Source organism: Ictidomys tridecemlineatus, chromosome 4 (genome assembly GCF_052094955.1).
Source record: "Ictidomys tridecemlineatus isolate mIctTri1 chromosome 4, mIctTri1.hap1, whole genome shotgun sequence".
In the NCBI taxonomy this organism is placed as follows: domain Eukaryota; kingdom Metazoa; phylum Chordata; class Mammalia; order Rodentia; family Sciuridae; genus Ictidomys; species Ictidomys tridecemlineatus.
Window position 1 is genome coordinate 9638694 of NC_135480.1, and position 27352 is coordinate 9666045.

Consider the following 27352-nt stretch of genomic DNA (forward strand, 5'->3'; position numbering starts at 1 on the left):
GCTCTGAGCTATGGAAGCAACAAGATTTGTTGCTTCCAGACCCAGAGAACTCAGCTGCCTCTTTTCCCCTCAAACCAGAAGAATGGGTCTACTTTTCTTCCCCAAAATGGGGAGGGCCATTACAGGTAGTCCTGTGTACACCCAATGCTGCAAAACTCCAACAGGAAGGAAAGAAACTAACCCCCTGGATTCACATTTCTAGGTTAAAACCAGTGGCATGCCCTCCATAGGACAATCCCACCACAGCTCCCAACCTTACAAGACCCCCACAATCACCCAGATTTACCTTTGAGATATCTCCAGATAATTCTCTCAAGCTCCATTTTTCACAGTCACGCACCACCCTCCCTTCCATTCCAAAGGAGAATAACACACATAAGAATGGGCCTCCCGATAGAATCTACGAACCCACAGCAACACAGTACACCCACACCGTTTTTAGAAACAATAACAGGAACAACTAGGAAAAAAAGAAAGCTGCAATTGGCACAACAATCCTATTGGGACCTCTTCACAAACACCGTCATCCACTGGTGTCTACCGATACTGGGACACCTAGTTTGGGTCTTTTCATTCTGTGTCTTCCTTCCTTGCATTTTAAAGTTCCTTCAAGGACAAATTAACAAAATCTCTAACCAAACTTTCAATCAGTTCTTTCTCAGGGATTACCAGCTACTTGCCAACAAGCTGGGTGACACTCACATCCACTCATCCCAAGAAACCTCCACCAAGTGTTGAAAGATGAAGATACCAAAAGACAACTCCACCGAAGGGCCATCTCTACCCCACCATTCCAAAGAAATAAGCCCTTGGTTTTCTGCTTTATATGTTCTAATCTGCCTTCTCCTGGACATAGGCCTTTTCTACCAGCCCTACAGACTGGACGACATACGAGAAATTAATGTTGTTTCTTTTCATAGCTGCAGGGCCTGTTCATGGACTTCTCCCTGGAGGAAATCCATGCCTTCAGCACATGGATATGGGGCCTCCTGGCCCTCCTTCTCCAATCAACTGACCTCCCTCCCTCCCACTAAACAACGCCCCTACTCAGCAGTAAGTAGCCAGATCAAGAAAGGTGCCCCAAAACCAAAACAATAAAGGGAGGAATATTGGCAAAGATGGCACCCAGAGCTCTTCTCTTCCAGGAGCTCAGGTCCATGACGCACTGAATGGCGCATGAACCATCACCTCCAATCCCTATGAATGGCGCAAACTTTGAATGGCGCACCTCCCATCCCTGAAGTGGCACGAGCTCTCTGCCAATAAAGAAGTAACAGCCCACTTGCCCTGCTCCTCCTCATCCTGCATTGAGCCCATAAATATCAATCCCCTGTTTGCGCTCTCCCCCCCCTCTTCTTCTTCTCTTCTTCTCTCTCTCTCTCTCTCTCTCTCTCTCTCTCTCTCTCTCTCTCTCTTCTCTCTCTTCTCTCTCTCTCTCCACCCTCTTCTCTTTGACTGGCTGCTATGGTCCTGCTAATAAAATCTCGGACAGGTTAAAAAAAAAAAAGCTATTTGCCAAATATTGGAAGATTGCCAGAGCCAACTATGCTGCTGGATAGAAAAGGGGGTTACAATAATAGAAGGGTATTATTATTGATCCAACCAATTGTAATACTCATGTTCTACATTTAATAACTAATTGAGCAATAAGATCATGAAATAAAGTCAAAGACTTTTGAGGAGAGTGAGCAAGGTGACGCCATTCAATAACTCCCAAGGACTGTCATGTTGCTCCTGTAGGGAATATGAATAGTGGAAAATATTAATAAATATATAGGTTGTTGTAGATTAATTCTAGTAAGCTGTGCAATCTTCATGGCAGTTGCAACTTTTGTTAAGGTAGTCCTTGCCTGTGCTGTAAGTTGGTGAAAACTTAGAGAAGGGTCTCCCTGTAAAATCTGAAACAAAGGCTCAAATCTGCAGTGGATAATTTTAAACGTTGCCACAACCAGTTAATATTACCCAGTAATTTCTGAAAGTCCTTAATGTCTGTAAACCATGAACTCTGTTCTGTAGATTTTGTGGATGAATCATGCGTCCTTTGATTAAATTGCCAAAATATTGAAAAGGAGAAGACTTTTGTACCTTCTTGGGTGCTATGCATAAACTAACTGCAGTAAGTAAAGTTTCTAATTGAGAAAAAATTTTTAAAACCATACCTGAAGTAGCCTGAGTCAAAAGAATATCATCCATATAATAGATTATAGATGCATCAAGGAATTTTTCTCATAATGGAGCAACAAGTTGTGCTGACATAATGCGGAGCTATTGGCCCTACCTTGAGGCAACACTTCCAGCAAAATCTCTTACCTGGTTCTTTAAAATTTATAGCTGGAATGATAAAAGCAAATCTCTTACAAATATCTGGATGTAATGGTATAGTGAAAAAACCATCTTTATTACTATTAATTGATAATCAAGTAGTATCTCCATAGAAGAAGGAAGTTCAGACTGTAAAGCCTCCATTGGTTCAATAAATGGCTCTGAGATCATGTAACAATCCCCATTTGCTAGATTTTTTTCTTTACCACAAAGATTGAAGTGTTCCAAGGCCTAAGAGTAGGCTCAATATGACCAACTTGAAGCTGTTCCTGAACTAAATTGTGGACTACTTGAAGTGTTTCTCCTGTAAGGGGCCAATGATCAACCCAGAAAGGATCATCAGACAGCCAATTATTTTTTCCTGTCATTTTTCTGGGCTGGAGAAGACATAGATCAATGCCCCCATTAAAAAGGCTGATTAAATGTATTAAGTAATCCATATTGTCTTTGCTGAGAAAACTGAGGCATAGGTAAATACCTTTCCTTTTTATTCATTTTTAATCTTTTAGCGGAGATAGATCCTTCATTAGGCATGGTAGATGTCGTCATGAAATTAGGGGTTATTGACAAAACTCCTAAGCTGCTCATAATATCTCACCCTCATAAATTTACTGGCAAAGTATTGAGGATGTAAGGTTTAAAAAGTCTATATTGCCATTTTTGTCTTCCCACTGGAGGTATTGAGCACTTTGAGCAGGCTGAGAGATCTGTTTAATGCCTTCTAAGTCAGCAGACGGTGTGTGTAAAGCCCAATCTTGGGATCAGAATTTACTGGAAATTATAAAAACATCAGCTCTGGTACCTATCACACCCTTCAAAATGTTGTAATTAATTTTAAGATCCAATAGAGGGCGTTCTTGCTTAACTAATGGAGCCAAGAATGCTCTTTCTAAGGATCCAGATTTCTAACCCATCAAAAAAAAAAAAAAACAAAAAAAAAAAACAAAAGCAATGCCATCTTCTGGAGAATGATGAATAATGTAATTTGTTTGAGCAACAACTTTAATTTCTCCATTAAAATATACATCAAGAACACCCAGTAATACCTGAATTCCTTTTTGAGTTAAAATAATTCTACCCAATATTAAACCTATTGTATCTGGCAGCAGAGGTCCATAAATTCCCATAGGGATCATTTGTGGACTCATCTCTGGAGTCAGTATGAATCTTGAGGTGGGGTGGAAGCCCTGGATTCTTATTCCTGAGTATAGCAAGACTGGGCCTATGCGTGAGGATGCTAGACTAGAGTGAGTGACTGTTGATCCTGAGCCAAGAGCTGCTACAGAGCAAAAGGTGACACCCTCATTATTTAGTGAGGTCAGGGTTGGTCCCCCTCTACTTCCTGATGTATAAGCAGAGATGGTCCATTTACAACATTCTGGATATAGCATTCCCACACCCAATGCCGACCTTTTGGCACTGTGGGCAAATACCTCGTACATTTCTTTGTTCTTGTGACTGTCTGCAATCTCTAGCCATATGTCCTGTTTGGCCAAAGTTAAAGCATTGCTTCTTAGAATTGGCCTTCTTTAAAGGCGGTTGTAAAATTTATTTCAAGGTGGCTACCTTGGCTATGCTTTGGGAGTACACTGGGTTGACTTCAGAGCAGAGATGGATGTAATCTGATACCGTTCCCTTTTGGCAGTGGGGCTGGAAGACCTCTTGACAAACTTTATAGCATTTCCAAAAGCTAGTTGTTTAACTAAGATCTCAGATGCATTTGGATCCCCAATCATACAGCTTGCAGCTGGATATAAATGTGCTACAAAGGCTAAGAAATTCTCCTTGGGCCCCTGTAAGATCTGGCTGAAATCTAAGTTTTTCTCTCTCTTGGTAGGCACTTTTCTACATGGCCTTCTTGAACACACACTGATCTAAGCATACATTTGTAAATCATGATTTAATTGTTGCAAATGGTGCCGTCCCAGTCAACATTACCAAGGTGATATGTACTCCATGCATGCCTGCTCAGAGCAAAATCCATCCAACTAGATTTTCACAGCAAATATTCATCTCCCAAAAGGCAAGCTTTCACAAGGGTAACCCAGTCATTAGGTGGCAGGGTTTCATTACACAATGATTTCATCAAGCTATGAAAAAAGGTGAATTGGGGCCATACGTGGAACAAGTGAATTTTATTTCTTTTAATGTTTTAAAAGAAAAGGCTGCATGGATACATATATTTTGATTTGGATTTTGCAGATCTAATTGCTCAAACATTGGATATAATTTAAATCCCAATAAATCTTCTTCTGCCACTCTGGTGGCACTAAGGCTCTGCTGAAGCAGGGTAACTTTTGTAGCCACCATATTAGGGACCCTGATTTTTGGTCTTCCCCAAGGGACAGGGTGGATGTCTGGAGCAGGATGATTCAAATGCAGATTATGGAGGTCTGCTGTCAATTCATCCTCCTCCTCAGACCAGAGTCTTCCTCACAGTCCAGCAAAGTGATCCCTCCCCCATCTTCCTGTATGGCTTTGTCTAATGAAGCATGCTCTGGCTCTACCTCTGGGCTGTTTCCCTGCCTTTATCTCACTACAAATGCAGGGTGCTTTGACTCTGTCCTTAGGTTCTCTCTCTGCTTTTTACCAGCTACAAATGGAGCATGTTTTACCTCCATCCTTAGGTCTTCTTTTCATCTATCTAGTGTTATGTTCTCTGCAATCAGAGAAGACCTGGAAGGTAGGCAGGTTTGTCCAGTAGGTCTAAGACTTATAACAACATGTCAAAGGGGGTGATTAAATAGTCCAATATCTTGGTCTGAATATAAAGAAGTCTCTATCACAGTCCAAATTCTTTCTACATTCTAGATTGTGCTCCTAGGCCTATTAGCTGAAATAAAACCAGCATGCCGCTCCCTGCAGAGTTTTCCCAAGTATGCAAGTCAAACGAAGTTTTCCTCAGAAAACCACAGACAAACTTCCCTAATCACCTGTAGGAACTGGGCAAGTTGAGCTCACTTCACAGATTTCCCCTTTTGCTTCATGATACCTTTAAGAATAGCTAAGTAACTCTCCCTCTCTGTAGAGAGTGAGTTTGCCATGCTTAACATCACGCTATTAAAAAAAAATCCTCTCTCCTCTTTCTCTCAATAAGCTAATCATGAAAATTTCCTGTGAGAGAGGACCAAGCACCCACCTGTACTCTTTCTCATTTTGGAATCCTTGTGAATAGTCCCTGTTCTAGGCAAATTCTTGCTTACTTACCTCGTGGGTGAAGGAAATGGGATGGACTCCTGTGAAATAAAGCTAAGAAAATAGTACAAGAAAGTAAACATGAGAGATCAGAAATAAGTTTCAGAGAGTGGGCAGTGATGGGCTAAACTGACCAGAGGGTACAGCTTCTAACAAGAGAAATTCTCCCCCACCCCCACTTGCTTTATTTGTAGTGATACAGATCAAAAGGGATCAATAGGAGTTTTTTTGCAAAAAAAAAAAAAAAAAAACAGGAGAGGTGTGGGAGGAGGCAGTCTGTTCAGTTTTTAAGGGGTCATGCCCATCTCCAGTGCTATGGTGAGCCTCTGACAGAGCTAGGTAGAAAGTCACATAAACTGGGCATTCTCAAACCAGCAGGGTTGCTGCTGCGAATTCCTAACAGACTTTTCTGCTTAATGGCTTTTGAGTCATTTGAATTCACCATGCACAGTTTATGGATGACTCCCCACAGGTGGTATGATTGACAGGTGGTAGAAACTTCAGGAGGTTGTACCTAGTTGGAGTGACTTATGTTACTGGGAGTGTGACCTTGAAAGAGATATTCGGATCCTGGTGACTTTCTCTGTTTCTTGTCTTCAATGAGGTGAGCAGGTTTGTTCCACCATGGACTCCTCAATTTAATACTTTCCCTTTCCATAGACCCAAGGCAACAGGGTCAAGCAACCATGGAAAGAGAATTCTGAAACTGTTTGCCAATATAAATCTATCCTTCATTTAATTCACTTACCTCCAGTATTTTGTTGCAAAGACAAAAAACTGACTCACATACTAGGAATAATTTTTAGATGTTTGTAACTATTGTTTCAAGTTGTTTCCAGAACGTGGGGTTCTTCATTGTAATTATCCAATAAAATACTCTTCCTATAAATTCAGAAGGAAAAATGTTTTTAAGCTAATTCCATCTCCCTATCCAAAACCTTTTAGGTATCTGCAACCATGTAAATAGTTTCTCATGTATCTCAAAGTATTGTAGTTGCTTTGAACTTCTTGTGATTCATAAGGCATCTTGTATACAAAATTTAGCATCACAATTGTAAATGGGATTCATTATTACTATTGCATCTATTTATTTAAATATTTTTTTGCTAGTATCTAGGAGTGATCTTGATGTTTCTTCTTTTCTCTTGCTCTTTGATCAGTTGTCAATTCCTGGAATTCCTTAGAGGTGTGTCACTTTGATGGAGGTATCTTCCTGCTCTGTTTTTCTTGAGTCTTTCCCCCTAGAACAAATACAGCAAAAACCACCATGAAAGAAACAAAAACACGAAGTGACATGGAGAAAGAATATATCTCCTGCATTCCTTAGAGCAAGCTGATCTTTTCCCCACCAACCTTGGTGAAAGACAAACAACCAACCAAACAAACCATGACACCTGTTTAAGGACCTGAGTAAATCTTGTGAAATAAAAGACAAATACTCCTGGCAGTATCTGGAAGGAAGCTTTGATAATTTCTACTGTCATCCTTGGATATCATGTCATTCTCCAAAGGAGTCTTTGGATAAATCAAGGGAAGTACACAAAAGTTTAAAAATCTTCCCTAATCCTTCGTCACTTTAAAAATGTCTTTCTTTACTATTGCATTCTTTTCTTTTTTGAACACTTTCATACCTCGTGAAAACCAGAGGGTCTGAATCTCACAGGCAACACATGAAGACTCCTCCCTTAGATATATTGTCACCTGTGGAAGGGGCCCTATAGAAATAGGGACATTGTACAGTATGTGTTCTCCCCTGGGTTCTTCAGTGACCAGGGAAGAGCTCAAGCCTATAAAAAAAATGACAATGCCAGACAGTTGACCAGCACTCATTGGGTCTCAGAATAGTAGGACCCGGAAGGTGAGACTTGGCATTTGTATTTGTGCATGTTTGTGAGATATGTTCAGTGGTATGTGCTACCCTGGAGCAGAGAGGACTGAGCAGACCTAATTGTGTCATATTTACTACTAAACCTACTGGGGGCACTTTGGGAAGAACTGGCTTGCGTGATCTAGAGACCTTCAGGGGGACATCTGATATCACTGGTTAAAGGATATTGCCTTTACTAAACCAATGGCACTGACCACTTGGAAAGAGAGTAGGTCTAAGACTGCCAGAGCCACAATGGCCCCAGGGGAATTTGTCTTCTCATCTCAGACCTGTGACACTTAACTCCTCTAAGGGACCGTGAGGAGGCTCACTCACCCATTTTCTATATCTTGGAGGGAGTCGGGCAGAGGCTGATTCCTGGTTTCTGGAAGGAGGAAGACAACAAGGCCAGCCAAGATGCAGGAGGCTCCATAGATGATCCAGGGCAAGGGTTCAGCATATGTCTCCAGGATCATCAACAGGGGGGCCAGGGCCGACCCCAGACTCCCGCAAACTCCAATGATTCCTAAAGCTGTTGCCCTTGGAGCACAAACAACAATAAAAAAATTAACCTGGTAAGAATGCAGGTGGATTTGTGTCACCTTTTTTCATTAATTATGAGAGAACAAGGAGTGTGTTTGGGCATGTGAAGATTGATGACTTGCTCTTGCTTTTGAAATTTTGTTTCATCTGCTAGCAATCTTTATCAAGTTCACAGACTACAAAGACATGTTTTATTATTAAAAATTCCATTAATCATCTATGTTCTGTTATTTTATTACTCATTTACTTTATTACGTACTTACTTTATCTTTACTGGTACATTACAGTTATACAAAATCATGGGATTTGTTGTGATACATTGGTATAGGCCCATAATCTGGTCAAGTTCATTGTACAGTTCCTCCACTCCAATGCCTATTCTCTGCTCTAGAGGTCTCCCTTTTATTTTTATAAAACTTCTTGTTTTTCTTTCTAGCTTCCATATATGAGAAAATATTAAACCCTTGAGTTTCTGATTCTGGCTTATTTCATTTAGCATGGTCCTCTGCAATTCCATCCATTTACGTGCAAATGACATAATTTTATTCTTTTTTATAATTTTCTTAATATTTATTTTTTAGTTGTAGGTGGACACAATATTTTATTTTACATGGTGCTGAGGGTTGAACTCAGGGCCTTATGCATGCTGGGTGAACGCTCTACCTCCAAGCCACAACCCCAGCCCCAATTTTATTCTTCTTTATGGCTGCATAAAACTTCATTATGTATATGTACCATGTTTTATTTATTCACTTATCTGTTGATGGACATCTGGGCTGTTTCTATAATTTATCTATTGTGAGTTGCCCAATAGCATCTCCAATTTAGGTGACTCCAAAGAATACAGGAGGTGTACATTAGTGGTATATTAGCACACCTAGAAATACCTAGAAAAAGCTAACTTTGGGTAAACTTTGGCTATAATTGTTATAATCACCATTGATTACTTTTGTTTTCTTCCCTTGATGAGTGTTAGAGTTGAGAAGGAACTGTTTTAACCTTCACAAGGAACCTATGAGATTTTTGTACCTGATGACGGTGGGGAGCAGTTCATTTGTATGGGTAAGAGAACAGGTAACAGAGGCAAAAGAAATTCCTCCTCCCAAAGTTGTCAGAATCATATGCACGGTCTGCATTTCTGGAAAGAGGAAGAGCCAGGAAAGTTAGGAATTCTGAGATGAAGGAATCTTCATTCTCCAATTTACAAACAAAAAAATGCTTCTGTTGGAGACGTTCACAGTGTAAAATATACTGTGGAAAAACTGCACCAAGGAAGTTTATGAGGACTAGATGTGACTTATACGCAAAGTTCAATTTATGATGAATAAAAGTTCTGAATAATTGTATTCATGCTCTTTGCCTCTCCAGATTTGTCAAAGGAGAAGAGAGGATGCTGAATTTAGGAGGAAATCACTTTATTTTTCTGTACAATGTCTCTATCCTTTGAATGGAAGGTAGGATTGTCATGTGTGATTTACTGAGGGGTGTCAGACTCACTCAGGCACTCATGGGGTTTAAAACCATGGTCCATGCACAGTACTGACATGGGGTAAAGACTGTAAAAGACAGTCATGAAAGGACAGGAATCCTATATTAATGGACAAGCTGGAGAGTAGCCAGATCAAGATCAATGTTTGAAGACTCAAGAATAAAAACTTCTATTATAGAAAACATGACAGACTTTGGAACATAAAGTTGGTTTTCGACTCAATTAAAAGAAAATCTCTTTTGGGGTTGGGGATGTGGCTCAAGTGGTAACGCGCTCCCTGACATGCGCAGGGCGCTGGGTTCAATCCTCAGCACCACATAAAAATAAAGATGTTGTGTCCACCGAAAACTGAAAAATAAATACTAAAAAATTCTCTCTCTCTCTCTCTCTCTCTCTCTCTCTCTCTCTCTCTCTCTCTCTCTCTTTAAAAAAAATAATCTCATCAGAGCTTTAAACCTTGGCGGAGGCTTTGTGGCGGCCAGGAAACTGACATCATTGTTCAAACTCAAGAAGAGTGAAGCCTGTAGCCTGGTATGATGGTGCACTCCTGTAACCACAGCATTGTAGGAGGCTAAGGAAGGAGGATCAAAAGTTTAAAGCCAGCTTCAGCAACTTATCAGGGGCCCAAGCAATTTATCAAGACCATGGCTAAAAATAAAATGGGCTGGGGATGTGGCTCAATTGTTCAATGCCACTGGGTTCAATCCCTGATACTAAAGAGAGAGACTGAGGAGTGGAACCCACCAATGTGGAATTTTGTAAAACAAGTTACAACACAGGAGTTCAGCAAAGCACAGTGATGGATATGCTGTCACTGCTGTCACCTATTCTCTACTGGAACACAAAGATTTATTTTCTGAAGTTAAAATAACTCCCCAAAACCAGAATGGCATTTGTGGTGACCTGAGATGAGGCACATGTGTAGACACATAGAGTTCAGGTATAGATTGTCACTGAAGGTGAAGTAATAAGACAGAGCCATCGAGAAAAAGTAACAATACAGTGTGGTCATTTTAGTTTATAATGATAAGTCTAAACCCTACATGTTTGCAAGGGAGTGTGATTGGCCAAGAGAAGAAGCTCAGAGAAACTTAGAGAAGCTCAGAACATGGTGGCTCCATTTTACAGGTACTTCTTGACCATAATGAAGATAATCATGCATTTGAAACAAACTTTACTGACCTTTAGGTGTTTTCCAAGTACTGGATGGCAGAATCTGTTCTAAATGCCCAACTTGTGTCAGTGAACACTTAGAACCCAGTTCTTCTGATTCCTATAGGTTCAAGCTGAAAAATCCCCAGGAAAGTGGGAAAGATATTTCCTTTTTTACCCTCTCTCCTTACCTTCAGGCACAAATGTGTTAACCAGAAAGGTGATTCCCATCGTGGTCATGAAAAAACATATGCTTATTCGACGGCCCTTGTGATTCAGGGCCCAAAGTGAAAGATAATTGACTGGGAGTGTGACTACACCAAGGATAATTTGGATCAGGAAAACATTGCTTGCCAGGTACTGGAGGTGGATAATCAAGCCAAAAGTGGGTAGCCATACTAAAAATCTGTAACAAACACACAGGAAAGACACATGTCATGAGAGTTAACACTTATATACTTTAAATGATGGTATTATAAGATCGGTTACTTTTTGGTGTTAAAAATGCAAACTATCTTTTTCTTGTAATATGTGCATGCAAGTGATTATTTTATAATTGTAATAAAACAAATACATGATGAGGCCATTAGATGTTTATTTTGGAGAGATGTCAGGAATATAAATATAAGATGGGTCTTTAGGATTTTAGAGTTTTTCCTGCTCTTGATCTGAGTGATAGATATATCTTTACATACATAAATACTCATTGGGTTACATATATGTCTGTAATTCACTATTTCAAATTTTATCTCCATTAAAGCAAACAATGAAGAAAATCCGAGTCAAAGTCTGTACATGATTGAAGTTTGCAGCATCTGTCTCTGGTGTGAGTCTGGCAGCGTGATATGATAAACAGAACTCACTGTACAATGGTTCTGTGTCAGGCTTTTCATAACTCTGACCATAACCCTGGCCATAGCAATGCTCGTTATATCCTTCTCATCTTTTATATCCAAAGCTGTGTTCACCATATATTGCCCAATTGAAATAAGAAATATACTCATTCTCCACTCTTTTTATAAGCATGATGTGAAGCCTACCTCACCAAGGACAGGAGACAGATCCGTTTACACAGGTTGGGTGTGTGGAACAAGTCACACAGAGAAGGTTTTGTCTGTGCTGCCTTGAATTCCTCCTTTATGCTGGATCTCACAGCCTTCAATAATAACAGAGACAACAAATTGTTCAGTTGTCAGAAAACAATGGGTAGTGTGGAAGCACTGGCCACCCACAGAAGGTAAGGTCAATAACCATCCTAAATAGTGGAAAGTATAGATATTAAAACAATGGCAGGCATGAAAGTGGTGTGATAGGTGAACTCAGGAGTTCAAGGAACTTCAGGGAAGTTGTGCAATGAGAACATATTAAGAAGTAAACTCTAAAAGAGTATAGAACATTGAAAAGAGAATTTATGTTAAAGATTTATCTGAGGAAGGAAACCAAATGATGAGTTAGTGAGACTACAATTCAAAGCCCCTTTTATACCAGATGACTGTAGAAGAGTTGGGAATGGAGTTTTGTTCTCCACTAATTACTAATGGTTGGAGAATACATTTCATATCTCAGGAAGAAGAATTATTTCCTGGCAATTTATTTTTTTATTTTTAGTTTTTAGTTTTTGAGTCATCCTATTTTATAGAATATGTTGCATGTTGTTTCTCCATGAAAGAGAAGCCTAGAATTAAACTTGAGTTTGGAATCAGAGGGGATTTTAGTTTAAATTGATTTAAACTCAGATTTGCTTTTATACTGCAGTGTTATTGGCCTTGCCACTTGCTAGTTGTATACCCTAGGCAAGGTGATGGCTATCACTATACTTCAATTTCCTTGTCATTGAAAAGAAGAAGAAATAAAAGAATTAGGATCTGGAGAAATAAGAAAACCAATAAAATAATAATGCCTTCCTCACAAACACTTTCTATGTCATTTAGTAGGTTATAATATACATATCAATCTACTTCTAGCGGAACTCTTAGACTTATTAATTTATTAGTTATTCAGAAAGATTAAGTCCATTGTCATGCCTCCTCTACAAATGCAATAATACTACAAATGCCATCAGAAAATTTTCATGTTGAAGGGAATGCTGAGAATTGGACCTACTCCCATGACGGAGGAAACCTGCACCATCAGAAATGGCCTTGGAGCTTCCAACTCTAGCTTCAACAGTGGCATACAGGATTTATGCTTGTTAGAGAGACATTTGTGGTAATACCTTCTGCATCCAACACATAAACCCATGACCACTGGCCATTGTTATTACGGTATTATAAGAATTGGCTGCAAGAAGACCTTAAATCTGTCTTAGATGAGGGCTGCAGTACCTGAGACTGGCCTTCAACTCCTTCCAATATCAGAATAAAATATCAGGGCATGCTGGCTTAATTTGTTGCCAGGTACTCATTCTTGATGAGATAACAGAAATGAGTGGTGCATCCAGAGATATTTAGGTGGGCAATGCTAGCTGACATGGAAGTTCTATAAGTGTATTCTCCCTGGTAACCCTTACTTTGAGAGGAAGCAGCACATATTCAAATAAGGGTTTTCTGGTTGTTCACATTTTACAAATGCATCTTTCTCTATAAATTACATTCTATGCCAATCATCACACCATTAGAAAAGCCTGAAACAGTCTCAGCTCTGCAGTTTTGCCCACAAAGGTGCATCAGGGTCAGTTCATACAGATTTACAAGAACTCTTTATTAAACATTTAAATGGTTATGAACCTGTTGACATCATGTGTTTAGGCTAAAATAGACTCTGGGTGAAGTAAGCAAACTACAAAAATTAATGATTGCCACAATTCTTGGACTCTAGGATTCTTTAAATGTTGAAGTTAAACATTTACCAGGACACCACTGACCTTGCCCTTTTGAAGTCATTTGGGCTGCACTCAACTTCAAATAACCAAATCCCTGAATGTTTAAACCTGACTAGTTCTACCCAAACCTTAAAGGCACATTTCAAACACTGCATTTTTTAAGATGCATTCACAGCTCCCATCCCTACATCAAGGTTAGGTTTCCATCCTTGGGATTCACTTTGCATCCTTACTTGACTGTTCAGGGGCTTTATCAAGCCCGCTGATCCTTGTGAGGGGTGGAAGCTATAAATGTTCTTGTCCCCTGTCAAAGGACATGTCACAGGGAATCATGGAACACACTCAGAAAGGATGTGCAAGGAAGGAAAAAAGATATGAGGAAGCAGAGCAAAAGGCACAGACACAAGGTGGAATGCATTTGGAAGCCAAGAAAGCTCACATGAAAGAACCAGTAGAGAAATAAAACAAAATAAATGAGCTTTGGGAAGATGTTTGTGACTGTATCATAGACAGATGATATTGATAACTATTTTTGACTTCTCAACTTACCTTGTTAGTATATAATTAATAATTTAAAAACTGCCCATATTTAACAATGCATCTAAGTATTTTGGACATAACTGCATACCTGTGAAGTTGGCACCAAAATATATTCATCAATATATATAATCACTTAAAAATTTCTTCCTGCACTCTGTATTCATTTTTTAATATTTATTTTTTTAGTTGTAGTTGGACATACTACCTTTATTTTATTCATTCACTTTTTTTTAATATGGTGCTGAGGATTAAACCCAGGGTCCCGCATGTACAAGGTGAGCACTCTATCACTGAGCCACAATCCCAGCCCTCTATGTTCATTTTTACTATTTATTTTGATAAGAACAGTTAGCACAAATCCATCCTCTTAGAAAGTTTTTAAGTACATAATACAGTATTATTGTCATTATTCCATTCAGTGGCTTTCTAGGACTTACTCATCTTATGTATTTCCACAATGAACATGGGAATGCAGAAATCTTCTTGAGATTCAAATTTTTATTTATTTATTTATTTATGGGCATATATCAACATGTGAGACAGGAGGATCAAATAATTCTATTCAAGTTTTTGAGGAATTTTCACATTGTTATTTATAGTGGTGGCATCAATTTTTTGTGAAAAACTCAATTTGTGAAATGTGAAAAAAGAAGTCAAGAGTGTAAGTGCATTTACAGAAGCTACAGAAAAGTACCTAGGAATAAATTTATCCATGAAGGTGCAAAATCTGTATAATAAAAATTATAATAAAATTATAAAAATATAATTTTTTCACAAAAATTAAAATACTTGTGAAAAAAAATTGAAAAAGGCACAAATAAATAGACACATGTCTTTGTTCATGTACTGAAAGAATTAACATTGTTACAATGTTCATGTTCTTCAAAAGTAGCCACAGATTCAATGCAATCTCTACCAAAATACCAATGACATTTTTTTACAGAAACAGAAAAATATTTTTCCAAATATATTTCCAAAATAATTTGAAATCAGTAAAGCTCTTGAATAGCCAAATTATCTTGAGCAAAAAAAGGCACAAAAATAAAACCAAAAAATATGGAAATAAACATGGAAGTATCACACCACCTGACTTCAAAATATACTATCAAGGCATAGTAGTCAAAACAGCATGGTACTGGCAAGATAACAGACTTAGAGCAGTGAAGCAGAACAGAGAGCCCAGAAATAAATCTACATATTTCCACTGAACTGATTTCAAAAAAAGTGCTAAGTATAAAAAATGGAGAAGAAAATTTCTCTTCAAAAAATGGGTCTTAGGGAGACTAGATACTCACATGCTGAAGATAGATGCCAGACCCGCATCTTCACCACATAGGGAAATCGATCCAAAATAGATTGCAGACTTAAATGGAAGGCCCTCAAACCATTACACTACCAGAAGAAAACATGCAATAAAACTCCATGACTTTGGTGTGGGCAAACATTTTTTAGATGAGACCACAAAAGGGAACCAAAGTCAAAATGGACAAATGGGATTAGGTCAAACTAAAAAACTTCTACACAGAAAAGGAAGCAAGGAACATAATGAAAAATCAACATACAGAGAGGAAGATATTTGTCAAGTATGCTTCTGACAAGGCATTTATCCCCAACAGGTACAAGAAATCCAAATGATTCAATAACCAAAAGACAATCTTCAGAATCACTTGGAACACTTCAAACTACAGGCTGCAGCATCTGATCCCCCAACACAAACAAGGATTCTTATGAGCAGTCAGGAGTAGAACCACTGAATTAAAAAAAAAAAATGGAAAAAAGATCTCAACCAAACCTGTAAATGGGAAATAGGTACAAAATATATTTGATATCACTAATTATGCCATAAATGCATATCAATTCTACAATCAAGCAGAGCATGGCAGTATGTGCTTGTAAGCCCAGATACTTGGGAAGCTGAGGGAGGAGAATTGTAAATTTGAGCCCAGCTTGGGCAATTGAATGAGCCCTTCTCACAAAATACAAAAGTGCAAGAGATATTGGGGATGTATCTCAGTGACAGAGCAACACTTGGTTCAATCCCTAGTAACAGAAAAGAATAATTATAGTAATATATTTTCCTCTCCCCACTTGCAAAAACTATTATTAAAAAAAAGGATTACAAGTGGTGATAAGGATAATAATTACAACGATATATTTACCTCCCTCCACTTAGAATGGCTATTATCAAAAAACCAAAGGATTACAAATGTGGATGAGGATGTAAACAACAGGGAACACTTGCACACTGTTTATGGAAATGAAAATTATTACAATCATTATGGGAAATAGTATGGAGTTTCTTCAAAAAATTAAAAATATAATTGCTATATTCAGGGTATATGTCCAAAGGAAATGAAATCAGTATATCAAAGAGACATCTGCATTCATAAGTTTATATATCATCATTTACAATAGCCCTGATATGGAACTAACTCAAGTGTTCATTAACAGATGAATAAATAGGTTGGGCATGATGGTGCATGTCTGCAATCCCAGGAAATCATGAGGCTGTGGCAGAAGCATCACAAGTTTAAGGCTAGCCTCAACAACTTAGTAGAAGCCTGTCTCAAAAAATAAAAGGACTGGGGATGTAGTTCAGTGGTAAAGCAACAATAGGTTCAATTTCAAAATTAAAGTAAATAAATAGATATCTAACAGATGACTGAAAAAATAAAATTTATTATATCACAACTGAAAATTACTCAACTTTGCCGAGGTACAAATGCTATATACATTTTACAGAAAATACACTTTGAACCTTGATCTTTTGTTTCCGGGTACTCCATTATATTCTTTCAACATGTTAGGCACCTGCAGTGAGCTGCAGTGAGCCACAGTTCCCACCATCCACATGATCTTTAGGGTAATAACTAGTATTCTACCAGGTACTGTGTTTCTATACCAAAGTATTCAGTAGGTGACATGTATTAAATGCATTTTTGACTTGTGACATTTAAACTAATCATTGGTTGTTATGGTTTTGATATGAAGGGTCCTCCCAAATTTCCTGTGGTATTGTGAGAAGTGAAATAATTAGATGATGAGACTCATAACCTAGTGAAGTGGATTAATCCTTTTGAAGGATTAGAAATTTTGAATTTGTTACAAATGGTTACTGTAGGCAGGTTCAGTTTGGCTGGAGGAAGTGGGTCACTGGGGACATACCCTAGGGATTATAATGCTTTGTTTCAGACTCCTTCTCCTCTCTATTAATTTCATGATAGGCATGAAGTGCACAGCCTTCCTCTGCAAAGCCCTCTGCAAAGAATGCTTCATTTCGCCACTGGACCAGACCTATAGAGTCAGCTGACAACGGACTGAGACCTCTGAAACTGTGAGCCTAAAATAAACTTTTCCTGAGCAAAATTGTTCTTGTCAGGTATTTTGGTCACTGCCACTAAAAGCTGACTATACTGTTGATTTATTAAAACTTTTAATTAATTAGTTTAATTAATTGGTTTAACTAGCTAGACTTAACCATTCTACCCTGTATATATTCTTCAAAACAACACACTATAAATATAAAAACATACAGGGTAACTTGTCAAAATGAAAAGTAATCAAATATAAAGAATAATATCCTGTGGAGGGAGATGTGTGAATTGATTTGGAGGAGCAAAAGGTAGAAAAAATGGGGCTCTTTGCCTCCTCTGAATAAAATATCTGTGTTCAACCTTTTCACTGACTGCATATTGCATCTTTGGAAACCTATTAATAATATGTCAGGCTATGTCTTCCTTGTCTCATAAGCACCTCCCATCCTGCTCACCTCCATGGTTAAGGCATCTGCACAAGTCTTCATTCCATTCACCCTTGCAGCTTTTTTAAGTTCCTGTAAGCCCTCCTCGGGTTTGTTGTTGGTAATCAGCCACCGAGCTGACTCTGACATCCACCTGATCAAAGATGATGGAAGTGTAGTCAACTCTCACATGGTATTTACCACATCACATCACCTTCATTCTCCTTTAATCTAATACCTACCAGTTACTCAATTAAGCCAAGAAACACATTGTCATGTTGCCTGGTACCATAACTGGGCAAACGGGAAATGATGCCTGCATGCAGTACACCTGCACAGCTGGGATGGCACACATGGAGTCCTTCCTATTAGCAGCCTTGTTGGTTGGACACACCTTGACTATGGCACCCATAGCACTGGAGCACGAGGGACACTTGGCTGTTCAGACCTTCTCCAAGTTCTTTGTAAGGGCAAAAGAAATGTTGATTTATAAAGTGTTCTTTTCCTAAAATAAGCACCCTAAAATATTTTTGCTTACTGAAGGTCCCATGCAGACTGGAAGCACTCCTGCTCCTGCCACTCTGATGGAATCTGATACACAAACAGCTCAGTCTGCCTGGACACTCTCATCTATGTAATGGGAACAGCAACGTCACCAGTTTTCAGATTTGTTATGAGGATGAATGACATCATGGATGAGTACACCACAGAGTACACCCTCTTGTCTGCCAGAAATCGTCTCACTCTCTTAATCTAAAATCATCTCTCTGAGAGTCATTCCTCACCAAATGGGCTTCCTCCACTGAGCCAGCCTCTTGGGAGGAAGAACATCAAAGCCTGACTTAAGGCTTTCTAAAGACAAGAAAGGAAGAAGATCTATGGAAAAAAATTATGTAAGATGTCCAGGCAGCCTATATTTTCCAACTGGAGAAACAGTGTTCCTCCTTCATTAAATAGCTATAGATGGAAATATGTTCTTTCTCTCATCCATTATCACCTCCGAATTTGAAAATCCCCCAAATATTCTCTGTTGGGCATTTTTCATTGAAAGCTACACACAAAACTACATGGAATAGTTGTGGCTATCTAATCTTCAAGTGCTTCCTGATGTGATGGAAATGTTTTATTGTTTTGTCGTTTCATGTTTATTGAATACATTTAGTTTTCATCAAGCATCTTCATAGTCACTATATAATTTCAGTTTTTTTTTTAAAAAAGTACAGAGATAGAGCATAATAGTGGTCATTACCAGAAATTGTACTAAAATAATATTAATTTTACCAAGTCCCTAAAATAGGAAGTGGCAGAGTCAAACTAAAACTTAATTTTTATTAATCTATTATAACTATATATGATACTGGGATTCATTGTGACATATTCATAGATGCACACAGCATAATTTATCTATCTTATTCCCCAGTATCTGCCCTTCTCCATTCCCTACTCCCTCACCATGATCCCCTTCCTCTCCTCCACTGGTCTCTCTTCTATTATATTTTAATTAGTGGTTTTAATTATATATAAAAATAGATTCATTGTGGTACCTTTTTTCATGGCAATACCATAATTTAGTTGATTTTATTTCCAAGTACATACCTCCCCTTTCATTACACTTACATTTCCTGTCACTACTCGATGGGGCTCACATTTTTGTGATAGCCCTTTTTTATTTCTTTTTTCTCTCTCATTTTCTGCATATCAGAGAGAACATTTGACCACTGATCTTCTAAAGTATAATGTATCTCACTTAGTTGATGTGCTCCAGATCCATCCATTTCCCAGAAAATGACTTAATTTCATTTTTTTTGTTGTTGTTGAAGTAAAACTCCACTTTGTATATGTATCACATTTTCTTTATCCACTTATCTGTTGATGGACATCAAGGATGGTTCCATAACTTGGGTATTATGAATTGTGTTGCCATAAAGATGGGTATGTATCACTATAAAATGCTGATTTTAGGTCTTGTGGAGAGATAGAGAGGAGTGGAATATCTGAGTCACATGGTGATTCTTTTTCTAGTCTTCTGAGTGACCTCCATACTGCTCCCCACAGTGGTTGTAGGAATTTACAGTTACACCAACATTGTACAAGTGTACCTCTCCCCCTCATTCTCATCAGCATTTATTGCTATTTGTATACTGATGAATGCCATTCTCACTGGGGTGAGATGAAATCCCAGTGTAGTGTTGATTTGCATTTCCATGGTTGCTAAGGATATTAAACTTTTTATGTATTTGTATTTCTTCTTTTGAGAAATATGTCTCATTTGTTTTGCACATTTATTGATCATGTGTTTTTCTGATTTTAAGGTTTTGTGGGTTCTTTATGTATTATGAATATTAATTCCCTGTAGAAAGAGCAGTTGGCAAATATTTTCTCCCTATTTTCAGTAGGATCTCTCTTCATGTTCTTGTTTCCTTGCTCTGCAATTTGTTTTTAAAATTTCATACCATCCCACTTATTAGGGTTATTTGTTTTATTTCTTATGCTGTAGGATCCATACCTGCACCAATATGTTGGAATGTTAAACTGATGTTTTCTCCTAGTTTCTGTTCTAACTTCTATGTCCTTGAGCTACTTTGACTTGACTATTGTATAGGATGATGGGTAGGGATATAATTCCATTCTTCTACATATGAATATCCAGATTTCCCAGCACCATTTCTTCAAAAGACTATTTTCTCCACTACATGTTTTCAGCACCCTTGGCAAGGATCATGACTATATTTACGTGGATTTTTCTCTGTGTCTTCTGTTCTGCTTAATTGGTCCTTATGTCTATTTCTATGCAAGTTCCATGCTGGTCTTGTTACTATAGCTCTGTAATATAATTTAAAGGACATTGTGATGCCTCCAGCATTATGCTTATTGATCAATTTTTTGGCCATTCTATATCTTTAATTCTTCCAAATGAATTTTAGGATTGTTTCCCAGTTCTGTAATGAATTTCATTAGCATTTTGATGGGAATGGCATTAAATCTGTAGATCCCTTAAGCAGTATGAAATAGTCTTCTTTGTCTCTTCTGATTAATTTTGGCTTTCAGTCCACTTTATCTGCTATGAGATACAGCAAGGATATTGGTCTGCAGGGTTTTTTCCTTGATTTATCAGTATCTGGTTTTGGTATCAGGGTGTTACTCTCTTCATGGAATAAATTTGTAAATATTACCCAGTTTTTTATCTCATGAAACAAGTTAGAGAGTCTTGAGAAGGTTTCTTCTTTAAAGATCTTATAGAATGCAGCCCAAAATCCAACTAGTACCGGAATTTTCTTTGTCACAAAGGTCTTTATTTTTGCTTCAATCATATTGTTTTTTATTGATCCACTTAGCTTTTCTATACACTTTGGCTCCAGTTTGGGTAAGTCACATGTTTTTACAAACTTGTCAATACCATCTAGATTTCCTAATGTATATGAAAATAAGTTTTTAAAATAGTCCTTAATGGTCCTCTGTATTTCAAAAATGTCTGTGGTTATATGTCCCCATGTAGCAATAATTTTCTCTATATGATTCTTTCCTCTTTTTCTTATAATTAGATAATGGTTTATCAGCCTTCTTTATTTTTTCAATAATCAACACTTTGTTACATCAATCCTGTGAATTTAGGAGTTTTGTTTTTTTCATTTTCTATTTCATTGATTTATATTTTAATTAATTCCTATCATCTAATGGACATAGAATTAGTTTGATCCTGGTTGCCTATGGCCTTGAGATGTGGCATTAGATTTTTTTATTTGGGATATTTCTATCTTAAATGTAGGCATTTAATACATTTTATATATATATATTTAAGATCTGTATTCTAAGAGTCCCAGATTCTTGGTATGTTGTATCATTATTTGTGGGAGACCATCTTTGCACATGACTGAGTTTCCTCCCCAGCTGGGTGTGAAGCACTCTGTTGAGGGCCACAGCCGAGTCTGGATGACGCCTGGCATTTTGAGAGGCGAGCCATTAAGATGATGCTGGATTGATTCAATTGTATATAGACCCCTGGTGTCCGCCTGGGGGGCCCCCCCTACTTTGGAGTTCTCTCGGGGATTCCTGGGGAGTTCGCGTTGGTTGGTGAAGTTCCGGTGGAGGGAGTTCCGGTTGTTGTGGTGTGCCTGAGAGGGGCCTCATGGGTGGAGTTCGGGAGAGTTCCCGGGAGTGTGTGTGGAATGCTGTTGGAGTTCAGGCAATAAAGTTTCCTGTTTTAACATACAAGTGCTTTGTAGCAGTTCAGTGATTTGTGCCCAGCCAGACTGCGGCAGCGCTCAGTCACTTTTAATGTGGCAGAGCTTTCCTGGCCCTTCTTGGGTTCCAGAGTTTGCCTATGTGGAGGCATGTCTCACCACTGCCCCAAAGATCTAATCATCGCAACTGACCTTGCAACACTGCCCCCCTTGACATTCATTGGATGGGATTTTCCCCCATAATTTTTTTATTCTTTGTTTCCCAATTATTAAAGCCCTCTCCCTAGCTTGCTCACTCTCTTAACCTGTGTTCTCCCTCCCTCCCTCTCTCTCTCTCTCCCCCCTCTTCAGTAAAACCTCACAAAGTGGTGTCTGTGTCTTTAATTTAAACTCCCTGAGGATTTTCCCATGTGACCGAACTGTTCTCACCATCTGCGCTGGCCATGGACTAAAATTATTCTTGTTTGTTTCCAAGAATTTTTAATATTTCTTGTGACTTTTTCTCATATCCAGTTCTTGTTCCACCGTGTGTTGTTCAGAGGCTCCCAAATGGTGAATAGAGGAAGAAAGCACTTCCCACTTATCTGATGTTTGGAATTGAAGAAACAGTAATACGTCTTAATTACAAGGTGAGTGTAATTATAAATCAATATTTGTCTGTCAGAGAGTCAGAGAAGCCCAGAAATTCAGGTGTTGAGAACAAAGGATATAAGAAAACACACCAGAGCCTGGCAGCAGCAGAGATACTGCATCACCACAAAAGGAAAGGGAAACACAGTGAACAAATTCAACACATAAACACCTTTAAAATGCAGTCTAGACTTGGCAGATACAAACGCCCTGGGGTGAACTGGTGTTCAAAATATGCTTCATGTAAATAAAGAACAGAAATAGAGATCTAACTGTAGGAGTTTAAGCTGAATCATTTTCCTGTAGGAACTTGAGAGTTCTTTACAAAAACTTTCACTTTTTTTTGTCTCAGCCAGTGCTTATTGTGTTATCTCAAGCTCACCTGAAAAATCATGATCCCAACACAATCATAGTGAATGGCAGATCCAGGGGATTCAGGACAGAAACAGAGGAGAGTAAAACCTGCTCTGCCTTTGCACTCTGTGGTGTGAATGATCAGTTGAAAAGGACAGGAAAATTGAACAGATGGGCAGAATTCATTTAGGGATGGACAATTATTTGGTAGCCAGTGGGGGGGAGGGCTACACAAAACTTTCCATCCACCATCTACCCATAGTGGTCTGCTACCATGACCTATGGGTAGAACTCTTCAGTGATATTAGAAATCCACATGCCTAGCTGAGAACTTCATCTATTTAATCCTAGAGACATGAGAATTTAGCATGCAGGATAAGACTCCACACAAAAGTTCAAAGCCAAATACAGTCTTAAAATAATTTGGCTTCCTTATTAACTTATTTATTAACCAATTAAATAAAATCACCCCCATTTACCACTCAGACTAGTATATTTCTGGAGAACATTTGTAATAATTTTTTTAAAAGATTTATTGGTATGAAATTGTTCTGAAGTGGTTGTAACTACTTGAAATTAATCTCTCTCCTCTTAGTGTACTGTTAGATACTGGACATAATAGAAAGTTTAAATTGAGTGAAATGTGGACACCAAGGCATTCACCCAACCCACAGAATAACAAGAAAATGTTCTTTATATAAAAGTAAAAGAGATAAATAGCCCTTAAGGAATTCTAACATATGAAAAAGCAAGGGAACTAGTCACTCCAAATGCCTCAGAATGCAACTAATCCCATTGATATCATAATGGAGGAAATGCCAGAAAAAGAATTTGGAAAGTTTATGTATGATTTGGATGTGAGGTGTTCCTCAAAATCTTACGTGTGAGAAAATGAAAGAAGGTTCTGAGGAGAAATGATAGGGTTGTGAGAGTCTTAACTAACCAGTGAATCAACCCCTTGATAGGTATTGACTGAGTGGTAACTGCAGTGGTAGGTTGTGGCTGGTGGAGGTGGGAATTGAGGACATGGTTTTGGGGTACATATTTGTATCTGGCAAGTGGAGATCTCTCTCTCTCTCTCTCTCTCTCTCTCCCCTGAGGATTGAACTCAGAGGCACTTAACCAGTGATCCATTTTTTTGTACTTTTTACAGACAGGGTCTCACTGAGCTGCTTAGTGCCTCCATAAGTTGCTAAGGCTGGCTTTGAAGTAGGGGCCTCCTGAGCCACTGGGATTATACATGTACCACAGTGCCTGGCTCTGCCATTTTTCCTTGAAGTTTGAAAGTTCTATCCTTATTGTCTATATTAGGCATTTTGATTATGATGTGTCTTAGAGACATTTTGTTTTGTTATTGTATATGTATATGTTATTTTGTTATTGTATATGTTATTCTATATGACTTCTACATGTGTATGTTCATCTAATACCTAAGGTGTGAATTTTTTTTCTATTATTCAGCTGAAAAGTTCTTAGTACCATTAGCTTGTATCTCCATGCTCTTTTCAATTCCAATGATGTTTTTCTCTTTTGTTTTTTCAGATATACATGCCATTAGAGTATATTTTGACATATTATACATACATGGAATATAAATTATTCTAATTAAGAACCCATTATTTTTGTGTTATATGATATGGAGTTTCACTGATCAGGTATTCATATATGAACATGGGAAAATTATGTCCAATTCATTCTACTGTCCTTCCTATTCCTATCTCCTCTCCTTCCCATTCCTATCTCCTCTCCTTCCCTTTATTTCCCTTTGTCAAGTCCACTGAACTTCTATTTTTCTTCCTTTGTTGTGTGTTTCCATCTGCATATCAGAGAGAACATTTGACTTATTTTACTTAGCATGATAATCTCCAGATCCATTCATTTACCATCAAATTCATAAAGTCAAGTTTGGCCTCTTAATATTTTTCCATAATTCTTGTGTATTCTAATAATGATTTTATTTCTATTTTTGTGCTTATAAGAATTCAAGTTTATATAACCTGTCTTCAAGGTCTGAAGCTCTGTTTTCTACAAAATCTAATCTCTTGTTGATTCTTCCAAATTAATTTTTATTTTATTTATTGTTTTTTAATTTCCAGGAGTTCTGGTTGAGTTTCTTTCTTAATCAATCTGTTATTGAAATGATTTTCCACCTAATATATTTTCTCTCAATCTGTTCCTTATATCTACTTTTAATTCATTAATTATTTTAATAATCAACATTTATTGTCTCCTTCTGGAAATTCATCCCTTTAAATATGTGTAGGTTTTTTTATTTGGGAAATGTAAATTTGGATGGAGACTTGTTGGCATCATTTCTCACATGTTCAGAAGTCCTAGACTTGTGTATCTGATAAGATAAACTCCTCTTCCTCTTTGATATGGAGGATATTTTGGTGAGTAGTTATCTTTTTGTACTAACTCTTAATCTGAAGATATATTTTAGCTTTAGCAAATAAGCTCAGAAAAATACCATTATTAATTTTAACTTTAATGCCACTTTGAAAGCAGAAAGTAAGAGTGATAGTTTTAAAGTAAGCCATATGTTCACATATACTACAAATGTAATTTCTAAAGATCTCTATTACTCTGATCCCTCCCAGAAGAATGTCTATGAACAGCAATAGAGAGAAAATAGAATGAAACAGCTACACATTCATAATTTTATATTCCATTAAAATTTAAGATGTTATACAAAATAAAGAAAAATGGGAAGTCAATCAAGGAAGGTGGTGGGTAAGGGAGGAGATACAGAGGTTCAAATGGTAACAGTAAAATTAGAGTACAAAAGAAAACTGCAGTGGAATAGTTATATGGTGGAGATATTGTAGGTATTAATTATTATCAGTCAGTTGTTACATAAATTATTATAGAGAAGTTAAGATTATTTGTTGATAAAGTTTTTTAAAAAATAATTATTTTTATATATACATGAAAATAGAATGTATTTTGACATATTATACATATATGTAGTATAACTTATCCTACTTAGGATCCAATTCTTCTGGTTGTACATGATGGGGAGTTTCGATAGTGGTATATTCATATATGGACATAAGAAAGTTATATCAAATTAGAAATTTTTGAGACAGACTTTTGTATCTGTTTCAAATGTTAAAACCTACAAACTGTGAGAGAATTATTCAAATGCAAATCTCATGCTTTTTACTGATTTTGACTCTAATTCAAGCCAACCAAACTTGTTAAATCACACATGAAGGCCAATGGAAAAGAATAGAAGACACAGAAACAAATCCATGCAGATACATCTAAATCTTGCCAAAGTTGTCAAAAAATATACATTGGAGAAAAACAACATTTTAAACACATTTTGCTGGGAAAATTAGATATCCATATGTAGAAGAATAAAATTAGATTTTTATCTCTCACCCTGCACAAAAGTCTTGAGTTACCATTTTGAGTTAATGGATCAAAGACTTAGAAATTTTGAGTTAGTGGATCAAAGACCTAGGAATTAGACCAGACATGTTGCAACTGAGAGAATAAAATGCAAGGATTACATTGTAACATTCAGGAGGAGGCAGTGACTTCATTGATAAAACTCCAAGAACTCAAGAGATAAAACCAAGAAACCATAATTAGATGGTGTCAAATTAAAAAGCTTCTACACAGCAAAAGAAAAAAATAGTGTGAAGATTGAATTCACATAATGTAAAAAAAAACTTTGCTTCTTATGCTTCTTTTTCCATTTTATTGTTACATTGTACATCACAGTGGAATTTGTTTTTACATATTTATATATGTTTTTGTCAAATGGCAGAAAATAAGAGGTTGATTTCCTGGCTGCTCCAAGAAATGAAACCAGGAAAGCAGACAAGAGGCTTCTCATCAAGGTAGGACAACAACAACAACAACAGCACAAAGGGTGGGAGGAGTGGGGATTTACTGGAATTTAAAGCTGGACATTCAATCCAGATCAGCAACCCAGGAGGTTGGCTATAATAAAATAAAATAAAATAAAATAAAAATACCCAGCATTTCAGCCACTGCCATAGCTTGGCAAGAAGCAGCAGCCAGAACAGCACCACCATGTGCAAAGTGAAAGGAAAAAGGTATTAAATAGCCTACAATTTAGAGGGGTGAAGCATGTCTGGGTATGAAGCATTTAGAGATCAAGAACATTGACCCACTAAATTAAAAGGTGTGATGCACAATATTCTTGTGCAGGAAAGAAGCCCCCATATTTCCTGTCAGCAAGTAGAGGAAAGAAGAAGGAAAAATTTGCTGCCTCAGTACAGGAGCTGCGAGCTGCAGGAGCCAGTTCTTAGCTAACATGAGTTTGACCTGAAATACAGGCCCATTAAACACAAACTACACAACCCAGAGTGTGCTTAAGTGACTGGGGGAAAATCACACATGGAGAGAGATTTACACAGAGGACAACTGGTTGTGGAAACCAACTTGGTTCTACCCCTCCCCCTGCAATCTGGTTGCTTGCAGAACTGGCTGAGAGACACATGTCTGGCCAGAAATTCAGAAGGGCAGGGGCAAGAGTGATTGA

At 37.7% G+C, this 27352-nt stretch overlaps 1 protein-coding gene across 2 annotated transcripts in view; it reads right to left on the reverse strand.

The window, feature by feature from the left end:
• Positions 1 to 6576: 6576 nt before the first annotated feature.
• The window catches only part of LOC101977989 (organic anion transporter 7), a 49531-nt gene continuing 28755 nt past the window's right edge, over positions 6577 to 27352 (reverse strand). For both annotated transcript variants that reach the window (XM_078045797.1, XM_005341447.4), the window contains exons 5-10: positions 17699 to 17822; positions 11609 to 11724; positions 10760 to 10974; positions 8957 to 9065; positions 7721 to 7924; positions 6577 to 6758 (exon numbers count right to left, since the gene is read on the reverse strand). In XM_078045797.1, coding sequence (XP_077901923.1) covers positions 6698 to 6758; positions 7721 to 7924; positions 8957 to 9065; positions 10760 to 10974; positions 11609 to 11724; positions 17699 to 17822 — 829 coding nt within the window. In that variant the 3' untranslated portion in view covers positions 6577 to 6697. The remainder of the gene's footprint in view (positions 6759 to 7720; positions 7925 to 8956; positions 9066 to 10759; positions 10975 to 11608; positions 11725 to 17698; positions 17823 to 27352) is intronic.